Genomic DNA, 26,054 nt, shown 5'->3' with positions numbered 1-26,054 from the left:
ACAATTAGATGAAAAAAACTTCACAAATATTAGAACAACATATCAGGCAGTATTTGCATATATCGAGGTTTATAATAAATAATTAGTAATAATGTTCACTCAGTTACACCTGAGTGTTTTCTATTAGAGACACTCTAATGTTTCGTCTTTTCTTTATATGTTTTACAAGATATCATCAAAGCTTCTCAGTGTTCAGGATGTTTCCTGTAAAGATACTTACATTAAGATACAGCAGAAAGTAAATACATTATATAAACGTCTGTGTTAACTGAGGGTAACCGCGAGGGGGGGGGGCATAGAGTCAGAGATGGGGGGCATCCGCCCTCGTTCTCTGAAATGATATACTGCACATGATCAACTGTTACGATGTTTATTTAGTGGAATAAACCACTTTAAATATTCTAATATTTAGAACTCAAAATATTCTACAGACAAGACACGGACTACATGTCCCATCCTTCCTACAGAGGAGCAACACTGGAGGACTGAAGGAGACACAAAGGACAGTGGATGTTTGACTCTGTGCATCCTTTCATGGCTGTCGTGCCTCTTTTAAAGTTATATTGCATCTTATTTATGTCATTTAGCATCTTTTCGTTGTCACTTTGCATCTCCTTGCATTCATTTTGCATCTCTTCGTAGTCATTTCGTGTTTCTTGTCAGTCTTCGGTACCTTTGTTTCCAGCTGAGCCGCTCCACCTTAGCTGGAGTTGTGAAAACATGTTGAATGCCCGGGCAGGCTTGCAATGCCGCTGTGAAACCCTGATTTATCATGTCAGTCATCTCTCCGATTTGTTGGACATTTGAAGACTTTACCTTTAGCTGGGAAATTTAAACGTGCATCTTTTATGTTTTCTGACATTTCATAGTTTTTGTGAGGACTTCTGCCTCTAAACAACAAGCTGAAACTCACTGAAAAGCTCCATAAAGCCGATGGGAAGCAGCAGATTCAGCTCATAATTTTCTGGATGTTCGTTTATTCGGCTGTTCGGGTTATATAACCAGCACCTGCAATGACCTGAAAAACAGAGTCCCCTCAGTCCCTCAGGATCAGCTCTCAGCGTCTTTGGACCTGGTCCTGGGCCTGACCCCCTCCGTCCCCTCGCTGAACGCTGACACCAGGTCTTTGACGCTGCTGGCTGAGCGAGGTGTCTCCTCCACCTCCTTCCTCTTCGCCCTCGTCTTCCTCGGGTTGATGTTCAGACTCTTTGAGCGCAGCGTCGGGTACAACCTGTCCTCCCCTAACAGCAGCTCCTCCTCCTCCTCCTCCTCATCACCATGTTTACCGTCCCTCAGCTCACCCTCCTGCTCCCCATCTGAACTCGGGGACGTTCTGTCTTCTGCTTCCTGTTTGGTTTCATCGCCTCCATCCTTCTCCACCGTCACTCTGAGGGAGGGTTTGACTCCCCCGGGAGGCATGCTGTGAGACCTGGAGGCCGGCTTGGAGCCGTGGGGGGTCAAACAGCTTGAGGGGTCAAAGCTGCTGATGGACTTCCTGTTTGAGGAGGAGCCGCTGAGGCTGGGAGAGGATAAATACTGTGTGAACTTTGACCTCTCCAAAGGGAAGGACACGGCCGCCTCCAGTCGGGTTTTCTCTGCAGGTTTAGCACCTGTGGAGTCAGACGTAGGTGAAGCCGGGCAGGTGTGGGGGTCACAGAGGGAGATCAGGATGTCCACGTTGGACAGAGACTGAGCCCTCTCCTTCCGTCCTGACACCTCCAGAGTCGAGCCGAACTCCTTCACATCGCCTGAGAACAGAAAGTAGTTTCATTTCATTCAAACACACACGAACAGGATGAGTGGTGTAGATAACGGATTATCAATATTAGATAATCAATCTAATTCCTGAATCTAAATGTTTGTTTCAAAACCAGTTTTGAGTTTTTCTGTGTCTAGGGGAGCAACGATTAGTCGACATTGTCAACAAAACATTGATTCTTCATTTCTCTTCTGTATCAGTCGGAGCCAAATCAGCAGCAAAGTTTATTAAAAGACGTATTTTTGAATGAAGAACTCATTTTTATTTACTTTATTGTTAGTTAGCACATGCTCAGCTGCAGCCCTGTCGGTTTCTGTACTTTACTTGAATAAGCTCCAGAGACAGGGTTGAGTTTCGGACAACTTTTCACTTCAAAGCAGACATGTTACTTTAGCTTCAATGCATTTACGGGAAATTGTCGATTATTTTATTTAGCATCGTTGTGCACCGCCTTCCCAACACCAAGACTTGAAGCTAAATGGATTGACAGTAACACATAGAAAAGACGATTCCTCTGCGTTTCCAAGAGTGCAAATCCCTCACAACAGATGTAACTGAACACTTGACAACCTAAAAGACGCAACAAGACGACACAGACGAGAGAGGGAAACTGGACTGTAAGGAATTAGAGTCTGTGAGGGAGAACTTGTAGCTACATGGATGAAAGTGAAGCAGCCAACATGGCCAACAACGAGCAGCAACACATTCCCCATCCAACTCACTGAAGCAAAGTTAATGTTCCTTTTTCCACTGTTGAAGTGGAGCTAGAATGATTCAGCTTCAGTTAGCTTAGCACAGAAAGAGCCGATAAAATTGACACTTTAAGCCCCCTCTGCAGCAGTCAGAAGGATTGTGTGTGTTCCTACTTGTTGTGTTTCCTCCCTCCGTGTGTCCCCCTCGTTTCTCTGGACTCTGCTGAACCTTCCTGTCCGTCCCCTCCGCGTCTCCGCTCACAGAGATCCTGTCCTCGTGCTCCAGCTGGTACCGGTACAGACTGTATCCATCGGTGCTGTTGATGCTGCCGTGTCGCAGCAGAGCGGCCGGCTCGCAGACGGACGATCCTCTGGAGCGCGTGCGGATGAGCTCGGCCCGGTCGATGCCCGCCAGCTTCTCCAGAGCGTTCATCATGCGGCCGGAGAACTCCTCCAGCTGAGCCAGGCGGAGGTCCACCGTCTGCAGGGAGGCCTTCATCGAGTGCTCCCTCTCATTCACCTCCTCCAGACGCATGAACATATTCTCCACCCTGAACACAGAGCACACAGAAAAAGAACTTGTATATTTTATGTGTAAGCTAAAGATGGCGGCTGCTCATGCTAAGCTAGTTAGCTTTAGCATGAGTTTAGGTGTTTTCTTTCTCTTTGGTGATTGTTTTGGGGCACGGACGACTTTAAGCAGAAGGTACACTTGAATCAGAATGATGTTGTCTCTTGCTGACCTCTCAGACGTGACTCGGATTCTCTCGTTGTTGGACGATTGTTTCTCGTCGTCTTTCTCTCTGAAATATTCCTCCACACACTGCTCCTCGAACTCGTGCAGACTCTTCAGCTCTTCCGCGTTCAGCACCAGCTCTGAGGAAACAAAGAGTTTTTTTATTCTCTGGAGGAAACAAAGAGTTTCATCATTTCGACCCTCAGTGAGATCTTACGGAGTCGCCTCTCGCGGTCGTCGTGTTCTCCCTCCGTCCGGCGTTTGCAGCGGCAGCACAGCCTCCTCAGGACGATGTAGATGTGCGGGAAGACGATGAGCGGGGGAGGCAGGATGGGACGGTCGTGGAAGGTCATGATCAGCTGATACCGCTGGAACTTCCACACCTGGTTGGAGATGGACTTCACCTCGAAGAAGGTGTTGCTGTGGAGAGGAGGAGGAAGCTTTGACTTTAAGTTACTGAAGGGTCGGTTTCTTTATAAACCCTTCACTGAATTTGTTGCTTGTGTCCTTCCTACGATCTCAGTAACTACAAGCTGGTTTCAATGTGAGATTTTATGTGGTTGCAGTAACTGAGACATAAAGAACCTGCAGATCTGCTGCTTTTTAATTGGGACCAAGATCCAAGGCCGTCACACCTGCCACTCATTGAGTTTGTTGCAGCTCAGTGCAGGGTCAGGTGTGTGTGTGTGTCTGATTGCCCCTGATTAAGATCAGCTGTGTGACAAGCCTATATATATATTGTGTTCCAGTTCTCTGTGCTGACTCATTATCTCACCGTCAGAGGTCGTGAGAGGTTGTCAGTGTTTTCTCTTGTTGTGTGTAGCGGTGTGTGAATCTGCAGAAGCTGTCTGCGTGATTTGGTCACCATTTCTAGCTTCTCTTGTGTGCTTTGTCGGCCTTTCTACTCCAGCCTTTTGTGCTTCTCTGCCTGGCGGCCGCTTGTTTTGCTTTTTGTTTTGGTTGTAACTATTAGTTGCTGTCCACTTAGAGTAACTTAGATTAAAACTGAGAAATAAAACACAACATATTTTCTTTGTAGCGTCCGTGTTGTTGGACTTGACGAGTTGGGGGCAACTTGTTTAAACAGTGGCTGATCTGAGGTCTGTCTGTGAGCTGTAGATTAAAGCCTGAGCAGCAGGATCAGGTGTGGAACACTGACTTGAAGACGGCGATGAGCAGGTTGACCAGCAGGATGTTGGCGACCAGCAGGTAACAGGCCATGATGGCCGGAGTGAGCCAGGCTCCGGGGATACAGGGGGGAAGCTTCTTCCCGTCTTCATCGTACAGGTTGTCCCCACACGGAGCTGAGACACAAACGACACGTCATGAATGAGCTGAGACACAAACACGTCATGAATGAGCTGAGACACAAACACGTCATGAATGAGCTGAGACACAAACACTTTTCTGCCCTTACCCTTGCTTCACAAAGCGCCATTCTGGTTGCCTAGCAACAGGTAGCTAGAGGGCTAACTAGCTAGCATAACTAATGTCGCGTAACTTAATCTGTTATTTTAAAGTATTAAGTTGCCTTTCATTTATTTAACATTTGTATCTCTAGCTATTCAAATGAATTAAAACCAAAACGGTTTACATTTAAAGTGTATTCCTCGGTCGTTTAGAGTCCACATCACATTTCAAGTGGTGCGCAATGAATCTGAGGATACGTTAGGCTGCGAAGGATGCACCCGATGGATCCTTCGTGGCCCGGGAAAAGGAGGACTCATTAGTCGGCCGCCTTCAAAATAGGACAGCCTTCGATGCACCGCTGTGACGCAATCGACCTATAAATACGTCCTTCGAAGGATGCAGCCCCTGAATTGGGACACAGCTAACGTGTGTTTGACTGTGCACTTCCTGTCTAACTAACTAGGAAATAATGAATAAAATCAGGATTTACACTTTACAGTAATTTCCATGTTAGATACTCACGATTTATTTCCATGGCATAAACTGTCGGAGGTAAAAGAGACAGAAAATAATCAGAACAGAAGTAAAACAACACGAACATTCAGTTTGAGAGACGAACATCATCTTATATTCTTTTTTAGAAATGCATCAGACTTTATAAAATCTTTGAAATCAATGCAAACAAGCACTTTACAGGGATTAATATAAATAACAGGGTGAGGATTAAGACCAGGACAGTGGGGGAAGACAGAGGTTTGGAGACAGCTGAAAGACAGGAGGAGGACAGTGGGAGACACAAGAGGGTGAAGATGTTAGGTGGGGACAGTTAGAAGGGACAGTGGGGTAATGACAGCAGGTCAGGACAGCAGGTGAGGACAAAGGGAGGGGACAGTATGTAAAGAAGAAAGTGATGACAGAGGATGAGGACTGTGGGTTAGGACAAAGGCTGAGGACAGAAAGTAAGAACAGTGGCTTAGGACAAAGGGAGGGGGACAGAAGGAGGGCAGTAGGTGAGGACAGAGGGGGAGGAGAGCTGCAGGTGATGACAGTAGGTGAGAATAGTAGATGAGGACAGAGTGTAAGGACAGTGTGAGAATAAGGATGAGGTCAGAGGGTGAGGACAGAGTGTAAGCAAAGCAGGAAGAAGAAAGAAGGAAAGTAGACTTGGGGAGGACAGAGGGTGAGGACAGAGGGTGAGGACTGTAGGTAAGGACAGAGGGAGACCACAGTGGGGGAGGACTCAAAGGCGGCTGACTGGAAGTCTTACTATGAACTCTAGTCTTACGGTCTATGGAGTCTGCAAACACCTCTCCGTAGATCATCCAGTACGGCATGTAGAAGATGTTTCGGGCCAGACGCCATGTTGGCTCCTCGTCCGGGTGGAGGATGGCCTGCCGAGCCACACCGAAGCTCATCAACACCACCAGCATGATGACCACGAAGTACAGCATGTCCACCATCTGGAGACGGCCGATACATCTTTTTATTCATTTCATTTAGTAAGAATAGTTTTAATGTGCTCTCTGACAATCTACGAGGTCGTACCATTTTGCCGATCATCATGACGTAGGGTCCCAGGTACTTGTTGACTCCGAAGATGTCCAGGACTCGGATGTACCAGAAGATGATGTCGACGCAGTAGATGACGCGCCCGTAGCCCATGGACGGCTCGTTCTGCAGCCGCAGCAGCAAGCCCAGCAGGAAGACGGAGATGGCCACCAGGTCGGTGATGTTCCAGTAATCCTCCAACCACACGTTGATCTTCTGCTTCAGCTTCCCAGGCTCTGACATCAGGATCTGACAGAGGGGGTAAGAGGTTAACAGGACTGATCAGTACTGATTCTGACTGATTTAAAGCCTCATGTATCTGAAGATCTACAGCCTGATTTGTTTTAGAACTTAAAAATGACTTTATCTGTTTCCAGCTCAGGCACGTGATGTATTGTTTAAAGTACTTTTAACTGTTTGCCCACATCGTGACATTGTGCTCTAAATGACTAAAAAGTACTTAAGGTTCCACAACAACGAAACTGGCTCCACGTCCACGTGTCAGACAACATTATAGAAAGGATCAGAGACAGAACTTTTTTGTTAAACATTAGGATCCTTCTTTAACCAGAAACATCTGTTTAACTGCTGCTTTAAAGCAACCAGACTCCATTGAAAAAAACAACAATTTTACTTTGCAGAACACGGGAGGTTCTGGTCTGCGACGGCATCGATCGGTTGGTTTGTTTGTGTTATTGTGTGACACAAACATTTTGTTGGGCCTGAATCAATCATTCAAAACATCAGAGTCACACATTAAAACAACGTCACTGACCAATCCAGGCAGCGGTACACCAGCGACTCTTTTGTTCTTGGTACAAAAATGTTAAAGGAGTCTGGTGGTTTTGAGAAGAATGATGTAATGACTGTTTCTGGTAAACAAATAATCATCTTCTTCTGTAACACAAAGGTCTCTCTCTGCAGGGATCCTTTCTCTGATGTTGTCAGAATAACAATCTGAGCCTGTCGGTGGAAACAACAAGAACTTTGATCGGGCACATTTGCCCAAAGTATTCTGTTGTGACTATGACAGCATGTTTCTGAAGAAATCTACTGGAGCATTTCCAAAAGTAATTGTTCCTATTAGACATTTAGACCCCAAACTATATGTAAAAACAGGGGCCAAGTTTTTGCCTTTTAAGTAACATATAAGTATAATATGAACAACACTTTCTTTCTCCTACCTACCTACCTACCCATCCATCCACCCACAGGTGCAATGTTTGAACTGATGTTCCACGGCAGAGTGTAACTAAAATCGTCTCGCCGGATGTGTGACAGCAGTAAAGTGTTTCGGCGCTCACCTGTCGGACTTTCTCCAGTCCCAGAGTGATGATGTAGGAGATGACGATCCACTCCTGCAGAGACGGCCATCGCTCCATCTTCACCAGGATGATGTAGTTATACAACATCAGGTACACCAGGTAGGAGATCTGACACACAAAAAAACCACACATTTCACCTCCTATTCAGGTCAGGGTGTTAATCTTCTGTAAACTGCACAGCAATATGGAACTGATGTTATTTAGAACTTGCCGTGTTGAACCAGAACTTGGTGAAGGGAGCGCTGTAGAACTCGTAGATCTTCCTCCCGATGGGAGTCCTCCTCTTCTGTTTCTTCTGCTCCTCCTCTTCGTCTCCTTTCTTTGACGTCGTATCAACGTTTGACACAGCGTCCTGAAACAAACTCTTAATCACTCAGGCTGTTGTAAAATAACAGTGAAGTTACTGATGCTGCTCTCATCGACTGGTACCTTGCTGGATTTGTTGTCGTCCTCTTTAGTTTTTCCGTCGTCGTTCTCTTTGGATGAATGAAAAGACGCTTCATCTCCGAGACGAAACTCCAGGAGGAGAATGGCAGGAGGGAAAACAATCCCTAAAATCACCTGGAGACGTAAAATAAAGTCAGTATCACACCTCAGCAGGTATTTGTGTATCAAAGTTGAACTTTTTTCAGTCTGGGATGATAAACTAAACTGAGATATCACAGTTTAACCTCAAAACAGCTGGAAACCAAAGAGCAAAGCCCCCTCCATTTTTACTTCAGATCGGATGGAAAGTTGGGAGCTTGCAGATTTACCTGGTTCCATGCTAGCTTGTAACCTGCCAAGCTAACAGCCTCACCTGCATTTTCTCAAAACACCAAAACACTGACCAACACTGTAAGGTCGTAAGGAGGGTATTTCTGTTACTATAGATGGATCTAAAGAGCAGCCTTAGTGTTTTCAAAGCGTCCCTTGTTGGTACCTTGAGGCTGTTGCTCTTGCCCATCCTCAGACAGCCCATCCACATGTCGGTCAGCAGCATCTGGCTGCAGGTGTGTGCGATGAAGTCTCTGTGTTTGGCGGCGACGGCCAGCTTCAGACAGGTGGAGTTACTCCAGTTCTTCAGCTCGTACGTCAGCAGCTTCATGGCCACCTGCTCGTCGTGTTTGTACGACTGATCCAGCAGCTCGTAGGCCAGCTGACCGAACTCCCTGCACACGAAACACACTCAGTCTACAGACACTACAGCGCCCCCTTCTGGAGGGGAAGTTTATAGACACTCCAGCTCTGTTTGCATGTATGTTAATGTGTGATTTGAGTTTAAGTCGTTTCTTAAATCAAACGGTGTCATTTCAATCTACATGTCAGCTCTTATTGTAGCTCTTACTCCTGCAAAGCAGCAAAATTACCAAATAAAAACACAATCACAATAAAAAGTCCTGTCGTGACAATGTTCCTTAAAGGATAATTGCAGTATACTTTAAATATAAGAGTATAAAACATCACTAAAGCTTCTGCAGGACTCACTTGGAGTTGTTCTCCAGGTCCTGGTAGATGTCGTCCACCAGCTCGCTCTGTGACGACTCGTGGGCCATGGCCTTGTAGAGTTTACAGGCCACCAGAGCTTTAGCCATGGCCTCCTCCCCCCGCTGCCACAGGAACAGCGCCATCTTCTGGCGCTTCATCAGCACGGCCCACACCATCAGCTCGTGGAACGGGTACTGGAACCGGCTGACCTCCGGGTCGTCCACGTCGATGTCCACCTCCTCCTCCTTCTTCTTGTTCTTCTTTCCTTTCCCCTTCGCACGAGGCTCGTCGTCCTGCAGGAAGCACACGTATGTCACCATCAGCTCAGATCATCTCCACATTCACAGCATGTTTGAAAATATTAAATATGAACAAACCTCCATTCCCAGAAGTTTCAGAGCTTTCGGCTGAAAAAGAAAATAAGACAAAATCAGTTTATGGTTAATCATAGGAAGACACTTACAGTATAACAGGTACAGGATGCTGACGCGTTCACTGTACCGGCAGCTGTCCTCTCCACTGAGATACATCACAAGTAATCTGGGATCTCAAGTGAGATCACACCTCCTAGTTGGGCACGAACTACCTCTCCGAAAAAAGTGCTTGGTTCTTTCACAGACAGATTGTTATTTTAAGTGTCTAATAACACCACAGAAAGCATCCCTACAGAGACATCCCTTTTTGTTAAAGATTTATTATTTTTGAATACAGAAAACAGCCTTTAGATCACACTCTTCCAAACCACCAGACTCCACTGACAAAAACAGCAATTTTACCTTACAGAATGTGGGAGTTGCAGTTCTCCTTCTGCCTGGAGCTGTTAGTTTTTTTGGTGTTAAATTAAATAAACAAATGAAACATTGGTGTTTTAAATAACCTGGATCCAAAAACACATTTGTGTAGCACACAATAACACGAAAAACTAAGTAGACCAGCAACTCTGTGTTCTTTGAGATAAAATTACTGGTTTTGTGAATGGAGTCTGGTGGCTATAAGAGAGCGATGTAAAGGCTGTTTCTGGTTTAAAAAAATCATCTCCCTCTGTAACAAAAAGGTCTTTTTCTGATAGGGATCCTTTCTGTAATGTTGTCACACACTTAGAATAACGATCAGAGCAGTCAGTGGAAAAAACAAGAACTTTAAGTGGAGATAAGAATTAAAACATATCCGATCCCGAGCACAGGAAAGCGTACATGATTAATTCATAATGTTGAAAGATTATATCCCTGATGTTGCACATAATGTCCCTTTATGTCCTCTATATTAGTAGAGATCTCCATTGTTGTTTAATCTCTGTCTGAAAATAAATTACATAATAAACAAAATATAGTGAACTAAAGATACTCTGTGTGTCTCTGTGTGATGTATTAATTTAAAAAAGGGGAAATGCTGTGTTGGTCTGTTCAGTGTTCCTCCTCTGTGCTGCCATCTAGTGGACTATCTCTGTAATACATCACAGCTCTACTTAACCTGGATTAAAATCTGTTTGAGCATTAAGTGACCAACATGTTGCAGCAGATTTCACTCCGTGTGTGACTCACTCTCTTGAGGCCGTACAGGTTGTTGTACAGCGTCCTGAAGCTCTTCCTGGTGTATTTGCAGCGGTAGGCTCCGCCCATCAGCAACTCCAGCACCAGGCCGATATCGATCAACGTGATCTGATAATCTGGAGGCAGATTCCCCTAAAACACAAATCAATGTTTGAAAATATATTTCCTCTTCTCCCTGATTAACAGAGGAGTTATTAAATCAGGGTTTAAATATCTAGCGTCCATTCTGTCCAACAAACTCCACAACTTCTATTCTTGAGAAAAAAATTTCATATTAAAACTAATTATTCAGGATGAACAGGATGTTTATAAATTACGGGTAAATACGTAAGATAGGATAATATACAAGTAAACAATACACCTTCTGTGATACATAACTAGTTAAATTCTTAAATTAAAAACCTATTCAATAATAATCAAGTAAACTATAACTGTTATTTTAACAAGACAGGAAACACTTGGAAAACTCTGTTGCACTGACATTATTTATTTAAAGGTTGTTTATGGAGCCCAATTCTGTTGTGTTTGGGAAACAAATCGTCATTAATAATCAGAATAACAACAGTAATAAGAATAGTAAAAAGTTCCCTTGGTAGTGAAAAACTGTCAACTCTAGTACTCACTTTTTTCACGTCTCGGACCACAAAGTGCAGCGTGTTGGCCGGTCCCAGCTTCTACAAACAGGAAACAAACAGGAAACTCGTGAAAAGAGAAACAACATCAATCAAAATGTTTTAAATGTTTAATTTCTAAATCAGGCAACGTTTGATCTGATCAAGATATTGAATCATGGCCAACTCGTGCTGCATACAAACAGGTGACAAATTGAAGCACTACCCAGCATACAGTGTCTTAGTTTAAAAGGTGTTGGGAAATATAACGATCTTGAAACAGGATCATAATAAAACTTATCTCTGTAATACTGACGCAGCTTTACTGGTTAAGGAAAGATCTAACAACAAGATCTAACCGGACAGTCTGCAAATCTTCAGCTCACACGTCGGACATTTCATAGAGTTTCAAGTCAACCCAACATCACTTCTTGGTGACACTTTTACTGTTATTTTTATTTTATTTTATTGTATTGTATTGCTTTTATTGTTTTCATTGTGTTTTAATTGTGTTTTTATCTATTCCTTTTTATTTACTACCTATTGTAAAGCACTTTGGTCCACCGAAAGGGTTGTTGTAAAGGGCTGTATAAATAAAGAACATTTACATTTACATTCTTAAATATTGGTGTTTTTTAAAAAACTATATCTTTACAAAATTTCTCTGGACGAAGGATTTTAGTCATTAGAAGTCTGGATCCAAAATGACCAGAGAAACAAACTGAGCCAAAGTTGGAAGCAGCTCAAAAAGCCCAGCAGGAGAGGAGGAGACCTCTGCAGAGAATTCATGTCTTGGAAGAAACTAATATTGCACTTGGCACACTAAACAATTATGGTGTTCTCGTAAATATTATAATGCATTCAGCAATGATAGCAATTTAAATATAAATGTGTATATATGGTAAAGCATGGGCATTTTTTGACTTCTGGCTGTTTCTTTGACTGAGCCGACTCACATCTGACTTCAGTCATGAGCAGATGAACACGGTGAAGCTCACAGACGGCAGCAGAGAGCTTCACTTTGATCTGATAATAATGTGACTCACATGAGCACCACATGTTGTTTTAAGAGCCTTTTTTTGAGTGAAGCAGATAAAGATTAGAGACAGCAGTGATATAACACAAGATGAAGGGGATCACTGATGGATGTTAAGCTGCAGATCAACATGTCAATGAGAATATGGAGCAGAAAGCTTTTGTTTAATAACTCGTCTTCAGAACAAGAAGAGAAACGCTAAACCTCAATTTCATCCCAGACTGAAACACAAGTGCACATTGTAATGCATTACAGCTAGAAGAAGGTGTTTAATTGACTGCTACCAAACAGAGCAGCTAACACCTAAAATATTAACACCATTATTAAGTCAAATCATTTTAGACCTTATGTTACTGAAATAAAGCCATTCAGCAGTTTTTGGCCCAGCCTCCATGGAGGTCGAGGTTGCTAAAGATTACGTAGAGAATGAATTTAGTGTTCTTAATTGAAGCTACAATTGTGGACTCCAAAATAATTTATCTTTAAAGTGTAGCTGTCACGGTTTAAATACAGGCGATATATTAAAACACTCAGGTGTTTCTCACCGTGTTGTACAGCTCCTCCAGACGAGGGATAGTCAGGAAGTGATGGATGTTCACGCCGTTCTCTATTAGCAGCTTAACAAAGTCCACCCTGTCCAACACCAGAGCGTCCATCATGGCCTGTTCCAGAGAGTTCACCTGAGGCAACATTATCATCATCAGTGCCTCTCAAAACAGTCACCTGACTAACCTGCAAAAACTAGCAACCACAAAGCTCAAAAAATGTTGTAAAACGAATTCACGCACTGACATGCAGAAAACATGAGAATAAATTCTGTGAGTTTAATATGTGGTGAGATTTATTGTATTTAACAGTTTGACTGATGTTAGCTGCCGGTTCAGTTTAATATCCTAACTAGAGTTTTATGTTAGCTAAAGATTCAGATTGTCTCTAAAAAAAAGTTTAGCTGACAGTTCTGTTTAGCATTTTAATTGTTTATCTTCCACTTCAGTTTTGTATCTGAATAGTTTAGCTAACGGTTCAGTTTGGTATCAGAGCAGTTTAGCTCACAGTTGGGTTTTGTATCTTCTCTGTTTAAGCAAACTGTGTAGATTTGAAATTGAAACTGTTTAGCTAACGGTTCAGTTATGCTTTCAAGTTGTTAAGCTTAAATTGTGTATTAAACATGTTTAGCAAACAGTTTTGGGTTGTATCTAAAGTGTTTAGCTTGTGGTTGAGTTTTGTATTAAAACCAAACGATAGTAAACTATTAAGCTAACTGTTACTTTTTTTTTCATCTGACACTGTTAGCTAACGGTTCAGTTTGGTATTAAAGCAGTTTAGCTCACAGTTTGGTTTTGTATCTTCTGTGTTTCAGCAAACTGTGTAGATTTGAATTGAAACTGTTTAGCTAATGGTTCAGTATCTAAAGTGTTTAGCTAATGGTTGAGCTTTGTATTAAAACCGTTCAGCTAATGGTTCAGCTTTGAATGTAAACTGTTGCTAACTGTTTTTGCATCTGAAACAGTTAGCTTAACAGCTTTAATACCAAACTGAATTGTTAGCTAACAGTTGGGTTTTGTATCTTCTCTGTTTAAGCAAACTGTGAAGATTGTGTTGAAACTGTTGAGCTAACGGCTCAGTTTGGTATTAAAGCAGATACAGTTTTATATCTACACTGTACAGCGGTTCAGTTGTGTATCTTAAACTGTAAAGCTAATGGCTCGTTTTTTTCATCAACACAAGCTAATGGTTCATTTTCTTAACTGAAACTATTTTACAGATCACTTGCATTGGTAACTAATGATATAGTTATAGATATAGTGTATATTTAAACCGTTTAGCTAATTCAGTTTAGCTTTACACTTGAAAGTGTTAAACATAGGGTTCAGTATCGTAGCTTAGCTGTTAAGCTAAAGAATAATTTAAAGATCACAGTTTGAGGTAAGTTGAGTGTTGAGGTACGTGTGTTTAAAGTCAACTACTATAAACAACATAGTGATTTTACACGTGAATCTTTACTTAATGTGGAACCTCTTGGTGATCATTTTTGATAATGATATCAGTTTTATTTCAGTATCTCCAGTCTGTCAGGTTTCTTACCCAGTTGAGCAGCTCCAGTTTCCTGGGATCCGTCTCCTCAGGTGGTTCAGGTTTGGTTTTGCCTCCTTTTCCTTTCTTTCCTCTGGCCTTTCCTTTCCCTCCTCCACCTCCTGCTGGCGCTCGCTGAGCAACTGGACTTTTAGGCCGGTCAGTTGCACCAGCACTCACAGGCTGCAGATACAGCATGAAACAGGAAGTCAGGGACACAGAACACAGTAATGTTTAAAGATGATAGACTTTAACTTTCTTTTTAAACATATTTTTTCACTCCTTATTCCCTTCTTTATGTCCCAATTATTAATGCATAAATCTGAATCATTAACAGATAGGACTCCATGGTGGACGCAAACAGAGTGTCCATTTTTTGCCCAAACAGGTTTAACACAAACACACAGATCTAAAGCAGTAAACTCACAGGCCAGTGGAGTCCGTACACAAAGATCTGACTGCGAGCGATGTCCACTCTGTTCCAGGCCAGAGCCAAACTCAGCTGATCAGATGCTGAAGCATTTGTACCTGAAAACACACATCAAAGAAAGGTGTTCCACTTCAGGTTCAAAGACTTATTACTAACTGAGACGACAAAACACAACAGAAATCTCTGGGATCAAAAAGTTTAACAGTAAATCAAGCTGCTTTGTTTACCTTTGAGCAGAGCTGTCAGGATGGACATCTCAATGTCCTGCTGTCCCTCTGAGCCCATCCTGAACACTGTGATCTGCACACACAACAAACAACAAGGTGAGCTACACATTGGTTGCATCCCAAATCTCTAAAGTCTTTTAATGAATGGAGAGATTCAGGGAAATTATGCAAGGAGAGAGAACAGAGGGACATGAGGGACATGCATGGTAAAAAAATGAGATGTCCTTTCCTCTGAAACATCATGTGAAGTGTTGACTGTGTTAATCACAGCTGGGCAGCTCTCAGTCAGCTTTAACAGCTGCTTGTGACCGCGGCACACATGTGGCATGTACTAATACTAATTAAGGCTCATAGTTATCAGTGTGCTACTAATCCAGGCTAACAGTTATCAGTGTAGTAATACCAATAAAGGATATGCTTCAAGCTAAATGCTAACATCCACTCACCTGTTAGGGGGCTTTTACATTTGGTGTTGGGCACTCCTTGGGGGGATTTGATAAACACCAATTTGACATGAGAGGGAGTGAATACCATCACGGCTGCGATTCGGTCGTAGGCACGAGGCCACAGGCCGATATTGCTTTTAATACAACAGTTATGCCAGCGGCAAATAGTAGTTAAAAGTATTGATCAACAACAGATTATTTTTTTCTCCACCAACTCAACTAGTTCCACAAATCAACTGAAACTAGAGTTTTGTTGCCAAGCAACCCAAACATTCTTCTGCACTGTGTCTACAGGTGACCACAAACCAGCTGTTTTTACAATGTACATTTACCTGTATGTTTTAATGTATCATATAGCCAGAGTCTGCTGTGTGATTCAGAGGTACCAGCTTGACCAATGTAGACATACACAGTCTGCTGTAATGTTAATTAACAGTGTTCAGAGCACGTGGCTGAGGCGGAGTGATACATGATGTTGTTCTCTATCAGCAGTCATGGAATGCCTCTTGTCCAATCAGATTACTTTGTTGGACCTAACTGTTCTATAATGCTTAATTTTATTAAGAAATGTAATGTGAGGACTGGATGCTAAGGCTTAAAGCCTTTAAATAGTCGTCCACAAACACAATCCAATGGTGGCCACATACTTCTTACACTTGATAGATGTAAATACATAAGTTGACTAAAATAGGCCTAAGCGCATTCAGCGGCTCAGTCCGTCCTGTTTTAATCCTAATGTTTCATCTTATTTCATCTTGTTTCTTAGCAGAAACAGAACCTGCAGCATTTTAATCTGTCATCATTTAAGTGAATTGATGTGATTTTATTTAAATTTATAGCCAGACTGCTGCAGCTGTTCTCAGGAAGAAGCAGAGGATTGTGGGATTAAATAAATGGTGGAGGGTCACAGAACAATCTCCATTAAGCGGTGCAGTTTTGGGTCAAAGGTAAAACCTTTATCATTATATTAATGTTTCAAATGCTGAGGTCACAGTAAGCAGGTTTTATATCAGAGAGGAGAGCTGCACATTTCCCAGGACTCATAGTTAATGTGGAGGTCCGTCTGGTATTGCATCCTTCTCTATGTTTCACAGCGTTCGTGTGAGTTGAATGGGTCACCTGACTCTTAAAAACAGATTAATATTGTATTTGCTCCTTTTTGTGATTGATTTGTATTTGGTGGAGTTGTTTTACAGTTCCCATGAAATCTAAATAGATGGTTGAGTTATTTTTTAGTCTTGCACTTATTGTCATCTATACGCCAGTATGGCCCAACAAAAAATAAAATGTCCTTATGTAGAGAGTTTGTCATTTAGTGGAACACAAAGCTGCACTCTGGAGCGTAAACTAATCTTGCATCAAAGGCATTCTCTCATTTTTAATTCTCCCTTGACCCACAGGGCTAACTAGCTAGCTAGCAATGATGGCTTGTTAATTTGTCTGTATTTAAAAGTTTTCAAATCCAGCAATTTTATACAATACTATTGGCTGCTGTATGTATATGCCAATCAATATCTCTGACAAGTCCCTATCCTTAGCTTCCTGTGTTTAAAGGAAACACCTAATATGCTCATTAAACAGCTCTCTGCTAGCTGGGAACTTTAGAAAATAAAGTGTTCTGCGAGCTACAATGACTATTTAGTCAGTGGTGTCTGGTGGTTTTTAAGAAAGCGTAACAGCTTTTTATGGTTTAAAAAAATCCTCTTCCTCTTTAACAAAAGGGTTCATCTCTTTAGGGATCCTTTCTGTGATGTGTCAGACAAAGAAAAACAATCTGAGCCTGTCAGTGGCAAAAACAATCTCTTTTAGTCGACGTACTTCGATTGGGTCCATTTGCCCCTAAGGATATGTTTCATATGTTACAGCCAATTTTGAAGTTGTTGGCTAAAACTAACGACAGAGACAAATCCAAAACTTTATGTTCCTTTACGTCATTAACCCCAAAAGGGTAAAAATAGGGCCTGTGTTTAAAACTGTTATATTCCACATCCACTGACATCTAACCTGCCACTTAAACGTGTCGCATCATTGACTCATAAAAGTATTTCTTCTGGCGGTCCAGACATAAAATATGTTTTTCATCAAACTTCATTGGGAAAACAAGTGCAGTAATAAAAGTATGGTTTAAAACAGAGTTGGTTGATGATGATGAATGTTGATTTGTTGAGTTCAATCACAGATGAATCACGACACACAGATGAGAAGACAAGTTATGAAAGAACAGCTTTATTTTGGAATAAAAGGAATGTGTGCAGTTAGACAGGACCTCAGGTGTCACCACATCAGTGTCATATCATACCAGAGCTCTCTTCTTCATGCACTCCATCACCATGAGAAAGATCTGCAGCGCCTGGCTGCGACTGTAGTTGAAGGTTTTCTGGATGGTGACCAGCAGTTGATCTTTGACACTTTCACTCACCAACCTGTGCACGAGAAACATCAAACATCAGTCATGTGATTCTGTTAAGGTGAGGGGCTAAATGAAGCACCTACCCGGTAAATAATTCAGACAGAAGAGATCAGGATGTGTGAATATAAAATCATGGGATCACGAGAATTAAACAGGACCTAAAATAGAACCTTGAGGAACTCCACAGACCTGAGCAGTATGATCACAGACACAAGTGTTACTCACCCGTCTTCTTCGCTATATCTGTGTGCAAACGAAAGGATGTCAGAGGCGCGGCCGCTGCCATCACAAACAACAACGGGGACTGGAGGCTCCTCCTTCAGACTCTCCAACACGATAGAGATGACGTTTGGACCCCCCTCCAGGATCAAACACACCACAGGGACACCTTGACCTAGACCTGACACACACAAAAAACAGACGTATTTGTAACAAGGAGACTCTACAACCTGCAGGGCAAGGATGACATTGTTCATGCTAAACTAGATGCAAACTAGCTGGCTTGCTAGTTAGGTTGCAAGCAGATTAGTTCACTGGCTTCATGTGCTTGGTGTTTTCAGTGTCTTCCATCGGCACTCATCGGCTCCTTTGTGGTCGAAGTGAGAGGTGACGGCTGAGCCTCCCTTTGCTGTCCCTGCCTTACACACAGCTCCAGGCATAGGATGACAAAGGGAAACCCACAGGTCACATGATGTGTTGATTCAAATCCTGGAGTCTGAAACTGTCACAGCAATTATAAATCTATGGAGACTATTTTAAGTATCTCTCAACCAGGACAGTTTACTCAAGAGAGAAGTGGTTGAATCGTAGCATTAGCTCGATGCTGGATGTTGCATCACTCACGTGTGTTGATCTTCTGCAGAGCGATGTGTTTCTCCAGCTGCCGGCGGAGTCGGACCTCGGCTCCATACTTCCCAGTGGTCCCGTTATCAGCCAGGATAAAGTGGGAGTGGCTGCTGTTCAGGACTGACAGCTTGCTGAGTGGGTTGGACATTGTCTGATATGGCCGCGTCACCTGAAAAACAATGGTCCAATCAGAGGCAGAAGGAGTCATAACTGAGTCTCAGGACAAGACAGGAAAGTAACAAGTCTTTATATTCATACGAAGATGGTCTCTGTTTGGACTGATTCTTGTTCAGCTTGGTTCCAGTCTGGGTTGGATTGGTTTGATCTGTCTTGTCTGGTCCTGTTCAATCTTGGTTCGTCTAATTTGGTCCAGTTCAGTCTGTTGTGGTCGGTTTGGGTCATGCTAATTCTGATTCAGCCAGGTTCAGTGCAGTACTTTTTGTCCTGGTTCAGTCTTGTTAAATCTGGCCTGGTTCAGTTTGGTCTGTTTCACTCTGGTTCGACTTACATCTCTCCCGATGAGGTCCTCTTTGTTCTCCACAATGCCCCATGGTGCGATGCCGATAGCGCAGACTTTTCCTCTGGACTTTGACGAGTGATCTTTGAGGGCGTCTCCCACATGGCGGATCACTCCTGAAACACGAGAGGAGGTTTGGTCAGAAATGTTTGAAAGGAAAATGTTCACTGTGTGGTTGTGACCACCACGCAAACATGTTAAATTCATCGTCTGCCAACTGATTCAAGAACATGTGGGAAAACGTTTTACTGTGAACCAACTGTGCTTCTCCTCACGCTTTAAGGAATATTTTTACATTTTGAAAACCTTCTCTTCTAATTCAGTGTCCAGTCTTTGTGTACAGTACTCCCCGGTTAGCTTAGCCAAGAGACTGGATACAGAGGCACAAATACAGTGTCTGACTTCCTTACCAGTGCTGACTCCCCCGGTGAAGATCCAGGCTCCAGTGGTCACAGCTGCTTTGATCAGTCCCTTCCCAAAAACCTGCTTCAGTTTGGGCTGCAGGTCGAAGTTCTGCAGGCCGCCGTGGACAGATATAAGGAGAGTGGGAAGCTCCAGCTGCCAGTCCTTCACCATCAGGTGGAGCAGGTGGTCTGGTTTAGAGTCGTAGGAGACCCGGATGTACTGCAGAAGAGAAGGAGAGGGAAGAGGAGCTGTTGCTGGTCCACTGGTGCAGCAGGAGAAACATTACATAATATCAAATATTAAAGTGTATGAAGCACCATGGCCTTGTTGATGAGTCCTCCTCCTTGAAACTCGATGACTCCGTAGGCGTCCGTGGGGGTGGTTTGGGTGTGTTTGAGGGGACTCCATCTCTCTGTAGGTTGGGTCTCCAGCTGAACCAGCGGGGCCCCTTCCTCTTTGGTCCCTGGAAGGATGCCGCTGTGCTGTGTCAACAGCTGACCACAACTGCACCTGAACACCAACAACAGTTTATGTTTGGTTAGACGGCAACCGCAAGAGTGACTCCAGCAGTCCACATTTAAAATTTCAGTGAGGTCCCACATAGATGTAATCCCTGTGTTCATCCTGGGCATTAACAGATACCAAATAATTTATAATAGATGTTATTAAGAATCTACAGTCCTCCTCTGAAGTTAATCTGTAGCTCCTGTAGTCTGACGCTGGATGATACCACCTTTAATTCTCCTTCTCAGACTATTAAAGATTTATAAATAAACTGCCTTTCACACATGAAGAGGAGGAATTGCACCGGTAGATTGCTTAAGCTTCAGCCTCAAAACGAGCTGTAATAGCTGCAAAATAATCCCCCCAGGCAAATGTGCCCAATGAAAGTACATCCACCAAAATACATCCATTACAACCCTCCTTATGCCTGGCGTCCTAAGCAATCTATTGGAGCAATTCTAACACAGACGTTCTGAACCCATCCTTTATCGGTCAACAACATGTCCACACAGATCTTTACCTGCTGGTGTCTTTGCTGGGAATAATCTGGATGCATTCTCTCTTCTGGAAAGTTTTCTCGATCCATACCCTCTGAGTCTGAAGTCAAACAGGAAGTCAACAATTTAATCAAACAACAGAAAATCAGTCAGTGATAACTTCTACAAATATTATTTCTTTGAAGCCACCAGACTCCATTGACAAAAACATTGATTTTAGCTCACAGAACATGAGACGCTACCGCTGCCTCGATCAGTCTGTTTGTTATTTTATGTTTTAAATGGCAGGGTTGGATCCTAATATTTATGTAACTCGACAAAAACACAAACAAACTCAACGTCTGACGCAGCAGTAGACCAGAAACTCCCGTGTTTAACAGGGTGAAATAACGCTTTTTGTCAATGGAGTCTGGTGGCTTTTAAGAGACTTAATGGTTATTTCTTGCACACATTTTCAACAAACAGACGACAACAAACCTTTCAACAGACGTATTTAGTTTAAAACCAGACATACATTTGGTTGGGATATTCTGATAAAGATAAAGGAACATTTTAATTTTTTTTTCTTTGTCTTGATCTTCTCATAAAAAAGAAGTCTTGTAAATCTTTTGAACATACTCAGCACATGTTGAGTGACACACTGAAGGATTCACACAGCGAGCTTTAATGATGAATATAATAACTGAATCGCGCACATTAAGCTTGAACTTGACATTAAACTGCAACAAAAAGGCTGAAACATCAAACCGTTCATGTCTGAATGAATCTGGCTAATTACTGGGAGAGTGGAGCTTTCCATTTCTTTATGCATCAAATCCTCTTATCGTCCACATCCTAATCCTGCGGCTGCTGCTGCTGCACACAAAACACACAGAAGTGCCCTTTAAATCTGTGTTTAAATCCATACAGCACTAATGACACTGTGTATAACGCTGTGTATTATTGTGTGTGTTATTGTGTTACTCTGTGTGTGTATGTGTGTGCTATTTTGTCTGCGAGTCATTGAAGCACTTTGTGAAATTCGTGCACTCTGGCTGATGGAGGATTAGTGTCTGAATGTCACACGAGCTGCAGTTTTTATTGTCTTTTTCACGTGCATGATGAACAACCACCATCATCATCATCATGTCGTCACCTGACATCCTCCCATCAGGAAATGAATCAAAGAAAACCTGATTGATAATTCATCATCTCATCTGGACAAATGTTTAACCCTGGCAGGCTGCAGGTTCCTTCTCAAAAAAAGACTTTAGGTGCATTAAGTAAAGATACGACCTGAACGGACTGAAAGGTTCTTGTTTCAAATCTCCAAAGACCAAACTGCTCTTGAGCAAGAAGCAGCCTGCAGACAAGTGTGTGAGGAAGCGGAGGAACGTTTAAAAAACTCCCTGTGTCCTGATTACACACCCTGCTCCGAGTCTCAGCACAGAGCTCACACTTATTCACAGCTGAAATACTGCAGTACTTTAGGAGTACAAATACAGCAGGAGGACAAACACTGCTGGAGTAGCAAAACTACAGTAGTAGAAATACTGCAGTGGTACTTTTATGAATTTAGGACTAGGGCTAGACAATAAAGAAGTAGAAGCAGTTTTCAACCTGTATTCAACCTGAAACTTTCTGGTAAAAACAAAAATGCATTTTTAGTCAAACGTCATTCACACTCACACCATTAAAATAGAAGAAACATCGTGGTTAAAATAAACTATTTTTTGAGCTGTTTTTAACATTTCTAACCCTAACCCTTTCCTGACATATTGACACTCACACAATCTGGATATCAAATATGAAACTTTCCAACTCCCAACAAACCTTTGAGGCGCCTCATCTTCAGAATCATGAATCTGTCAACTCTCGTCTCTACCTCAACATACCAGGACCAGGGCAGCTCTTTGAGGACTGGTGAGCCCTATGAGGACCAGGCAAGTTTGTGAGGACCCGGACAGCTCTGCGAGGACCCGGTAGCCTTATGATGACCAGAGAAGTTTGTGAGGACCCGGTAGCCTTATGAGGACCAGGACAGCTCTGCGAGGACCTGGTAGCCTTATGAGGATCAGGCAGGTTTGTGAGGACCAAGGCAGCTCTGCGAGGACCCAGGAATTCGATAAGTACCACGGCAGCTCTGCAAGGACCCATGAGCCCTATAAGGACCACGGCAGCTCAGCGAGGACCCAGAAATTTAATGAGGACCAGGGCAGCTCAGCAAGGACCTGTGAGCCCTACGAGGACCAGGGCAGCTCTGCGAGGACCCTGTGGTTCTGTGGTGATGTCTGCCTCTGTCTGCAGCCTCAGTGCAGCTCAGGAGATAAGTCAGGAGTTGACTTTATGCAGCTGAGCGGGTTCATATGACGAGCATGTGAGGCAGCAGGGCTCTTTGTTGGAGCTGGTCTCATGACTCCAGTCCGAGGTAATCCTTCTTGGAGTCTCATGACCCGTCGAGCTCCAACACAAGAGTATTTTCATCCAAGACTCAACAAATCTGCTTTGAGAAATCCGCACAAACATCCAACAGCGGAAAACTTCCCTCATTAACAGAAAACTGAATCCAACGGCTTCTCAAGTTTTTGTTTCCTGCTTGTTGACGTTTATTTTTCTTCACCACATTTCACAGTGAAATCCTGAACTTTACTCGGATCAGATCAACAAGCAGGGAAGTATGGCCTTGTGATTACTGACATACCCTCAGCAGGACACAACAGCCATTTATATATTTATCTTAATTTGAAATGAAAAACAAGCTGTCACTATAGAGACAGTACTAATCTTACAGAGTTAAGGGCTGAAAGTAACAAATGTTTCCACTGTGGAATAATCAGATTATTATTTACATGATGAATTGGTGAACCATTTAATTCATATGATGCAGAGTTTGTTTGACCAACAGTCCAAAACACAAAGAAAGTTTTATTTTGTTCTAGTTCTTCTGAACTTTGAGGAACATGACAACGAGAATCGAGCATCTGTGGGATGTGCTGGACAAACAAGTCCGATCCACGGAGGCCTCACCTCGCAACTTACAGGACTTAAAGCAGTGGTTGTCAACTATTCTAGCCTCAGGACCCACCAACACCTCCTTAATGACAAATTATCTTTCAGTATCTATTAAATCTGTACAGTTTGGTCCTTGGATGGAACGAAACATCACAGTATGTCAACATGACAAAACATCAGCCAAATGACCAGCAGGCAACAGTGCATAAGAAGAGCGTATTCCCTCTACAATTCATTCAGCTAACTGCTTTTTTCAACAGAAATAAACTTAAAAACTGCAACATAAACACAACTACTGTCGGGCTCATCAAGTTTGAAGACTGTGAAAGTAACTGTAGCTGGGATTACCCAATCAGTGGATACATGGAGTGTGAATACTGCACGCACGTCAAAGGAAACACATGTTCTTCAAAATAAAAGCGCAGCACAGACTTTTGGCCACACAACCGCGACCCACTGAAAACAGCTCTGAGACCCACTTTCGGGTCCCAACCCACCAGTTGAGAACCAGGGACTTAAAGGAACTGCTGCTAACGTCTTGGCGCCAGATACCTCAGCACACCTTCAGAGGTCTAGTGGAACCCATGACGCAGGCATTCTGCTTGGACTGATGGTCCTGTCCACCATGTTGGAATTTAAAAAGTATCGACTAACTTCATGTAAGGCCTTTTTTATTTCTCAGTTTAAAGCTGAAGGGACTTTTTATCACCACGACTGTAAAAGATCCTAAATTTTACATTTAATTGAGTAAAGTCCATAAAAACATTATCTTGTCACTAATACCAGTAGTTAACCTGAGGAGGTGAAGCATGATAGAAGAAACAGGAACTCGTATTTACGCTAGTATTCTCCTTCCTGATTAGAAACACTGGATGGAGGTGATATGTCTCTGGACCAAATGTCCAAATCAATTATTAATAATCACCCCCATCAGCAGTTTTATAATCAGCCAAATGTGTTAAAAATATGAATCAGCAGTTACTCTGACATGTTGCTCAGTTTGAAGTATGAAGAAACTGTAAAGTACTTAATGAACAAGTACCTCAGACCTGTGCTGACACTTGGATGAATGCAGCGTGTAACGGTGGACCTGAGCGTGTTTGAATAAATGAGCGGCTGAATGAAAACTGTGTGACGGATTAACAGCAGCTGAGACTCACAACAATGAACAGAGAGTGTGAGTGAGGCCAGCAGGATCTGGATTATCAGGGTTTAAATGAGATTAATGTTGTTCAGAGGAGCAACTTGTTTGCATAATGAGCTCTTATATCACCGGCTTTTATTTTTTACACATACAGGAAGTGGACCTGCAGCTCTCAACCTATCAGAGCGGACCTGGTCCGGGTAAATACTGAGCGGTTCCTCCTAATCCCGCCCTAATGAGCTGTGACTGGCTAGTTTCCTTAAAGTTTCCTTAAAGAGGTTTTTGCTAGGAAGCTTTTCCCCCCCCCAGGATTACAGGAGATCGCCGTTCCTGTTGCGTCTCAAAGTCCAGGTTGACTCAACCCAAACCATGATCTCTTCCCAAACCTCACCAAGTGGTGTTGGTGCTTAAACCTCAACAAACTCTGACCAATTCCCAACATCAACAATGCACATGGCTGGGTTTATGAAAAGGTCATGGTTTGGGCTATAAGCTTTGCTAGACAATCGCAGCAGTTAGGCGGGACTAGGTGGAACTCTGGAATCACACAGCAGCTATCTTCCTCTGACGCCATGCTCAGGGTGGGAAACTTAAATGCTGTAATAACGTTTTCATTGCTCTTTCCCATGTTTGCAAATGGTAACAACACAGGGAATCTCATAAATCCTTATTGTTTTTGCTGCTTCCTGGTGGACCAGAAAGAAAATGGATGTGGAAGGGTGTCTAACATAAAATAACATATTTTATAACTCATTAGCTAACAGCTAAAATTAGCATTCTACATAATCGTAGCTTATAATAAAATTTCATCTAATATTATTAAACAGTAATGTTAGCTAGGAACTGGTCGAATCTTTCTGCTAGACTGCCAGTGTTTCCCCACACGTAGAGTTTACCTGGGCGAGCCACACTGGTATATTTACAGCTGCCAAAGTTGCCGGCTGTTTAGTGTATTCATTTGTGGATGTCTACATTTATTCTCTGCAAAGAAGCACGTACACAGACGTTCTCTGGAGTGTCGTCCTGTAAATGCATTGATGTTGGTGCAACCTCTCTTGTGCATTACAGACCTACTTATGCTGTTGTTTAGGCACAATCAAAGCTTCACCCACACATCACTCTCCTGCTGTTGTGAAAACTGGGTTGCTAATAAAAAAAATTGTGTTTTTTACTTTCACGTTAATTCCTTGATAACATTACCATTAATTACAACCATTTAATAAGATCAATTGGTGTTAGCTAGGAATTCTGTTAACGTCATGCTTAGACAATATCTTACGTTAGCATTCAACCAATTCCTAGCTCACCTTATCTTTAAGACAATAGTTGTGTACGCGGTCTACGAAGGATGAGTCATCCGTAGCCTGTGTAGGCGCTAAGGCCAAACTGAAATGAGACGGTCTGGTCAACGGAGGATTTCCTGTTTGCGT

General features: G+C 42.7%; 1 protein-coding gene across 1 annotated transcript in view; it reads right to left on the bottom strand.

Annotated features, from left to right (window-relative positions):
* Positions 1-1,050: 1,050 nt before the first annotated feature.
* LOC138589032 (transient receptor potential cation channel subfamily M member 1-like) overlaps positions 1,051-26,054 on the bottom strand; it is a 28,088-nt gene continuing 3,084 nt past the window's right edge. The window contains exons 2-28 of the mRNA XM_069659310.1: positions 20,513-20,589; positions 19,806-19,998; positions 19,494-19,707; positions 19,075-19,199; positions 18,564-18,735; positions 17,946-18,120; positions 17,610-17,733; positions 14,865-14,937; positions 14,635-14,735; positions 14,220-14,390; positions 12,680-12,814; positions 11,111-11,161; positions 10,479-10,619; positions 9,315-9,344; positions 8,938-9,230; positions 8,393-8,621; positions 7,900-8,031; positions 7,682-7,822; positions 7,450-7,578; positions 6,143-6,394; positions 5,865-6,057; positions 5,120-5,140; positions 4,347-4,491; positions 3,405-3,607; positions 3,195-3,327; positions 2,626-3,002; positions 1,051-1,748 (exon numbers count right to left, since the gene is read on the bottom strand). Coding sequence (XP_069515411.1) covers positions 1,051-1,748; positions 2,626-3,002; positions 3,195-3,327; positions 3,405-3,607; positions 4,347-4,491; positions 5,120-5,140; positions 5,865-6,057; positions 6,143-6,394; positions 7,450-7,578; positions 7,682-7,822; positions 7,900-8,031; positions 8,393-8,621; positions 8,938-9,230; positions 9,315-9,344; positions 10,479-10,619; positions 11,111-11,161; positions 12,680-12,814; positions 14,220-14,390; positions 14,635-14,735; positions 14,865-14,937; positions 17,610-17,733; positions 17,946-18,120; positions 18,564-18,735; positions 19,075-19,199; positions 19,494-19,707; positions 19,806-19,998; positions 20,513-20,589 — 4,728 coding nt within the window. The remainder of the gene's footprint in view (positions 1,749-2,625; positions 3,003-3,194; positions 3,328-3,404; positions 3,608-4,346; positions 4,492-5,119; positions 5,141-5,864; positions 6,058-6,142; positions 6,395-7,449; positions 7,579-7,681; positions 7,823-7,899; positions 8,032-8,392; positions 8,622-8,937; positions 9,231-9,314; positions 9,345-10,478; positions 10,620-11,110; positions 11,162-12,679; positions 12,815-14,219; positions 14,391-14,634; positions 14,736-14,864; positions 14,938-17,609; positions 17,734-17,945; positions 18,121-18,563; positions 18,736-19,074; positions 19,200-19,493; positions 19,708-19,805; positions 19,999-20,512; positions 20,590-26,054) is intronic.

This window comes from Semicossyphus pulcher, unplaced genomic scaffold, assembly GCF_022749685.1.
Source record: "Semicossyphus pulcher isolate SPU_LCO1_2020_fin unplaced genomic scaffold, fSemPul1.0.p SCAF_1, whole genome shotgun sequence".
Lineage (NCBI taxonomy): Eukaryota > Metazoa > Chordata > Actinopteri > Labriformes > Labridae > Semicossyphus > Semicossyphus pulcher.
The sequence above is the reverse complement of the archived record's forward strand: the minus strand, read 5'-3'. Positions and strand labels throughout refer to the sequence as shown.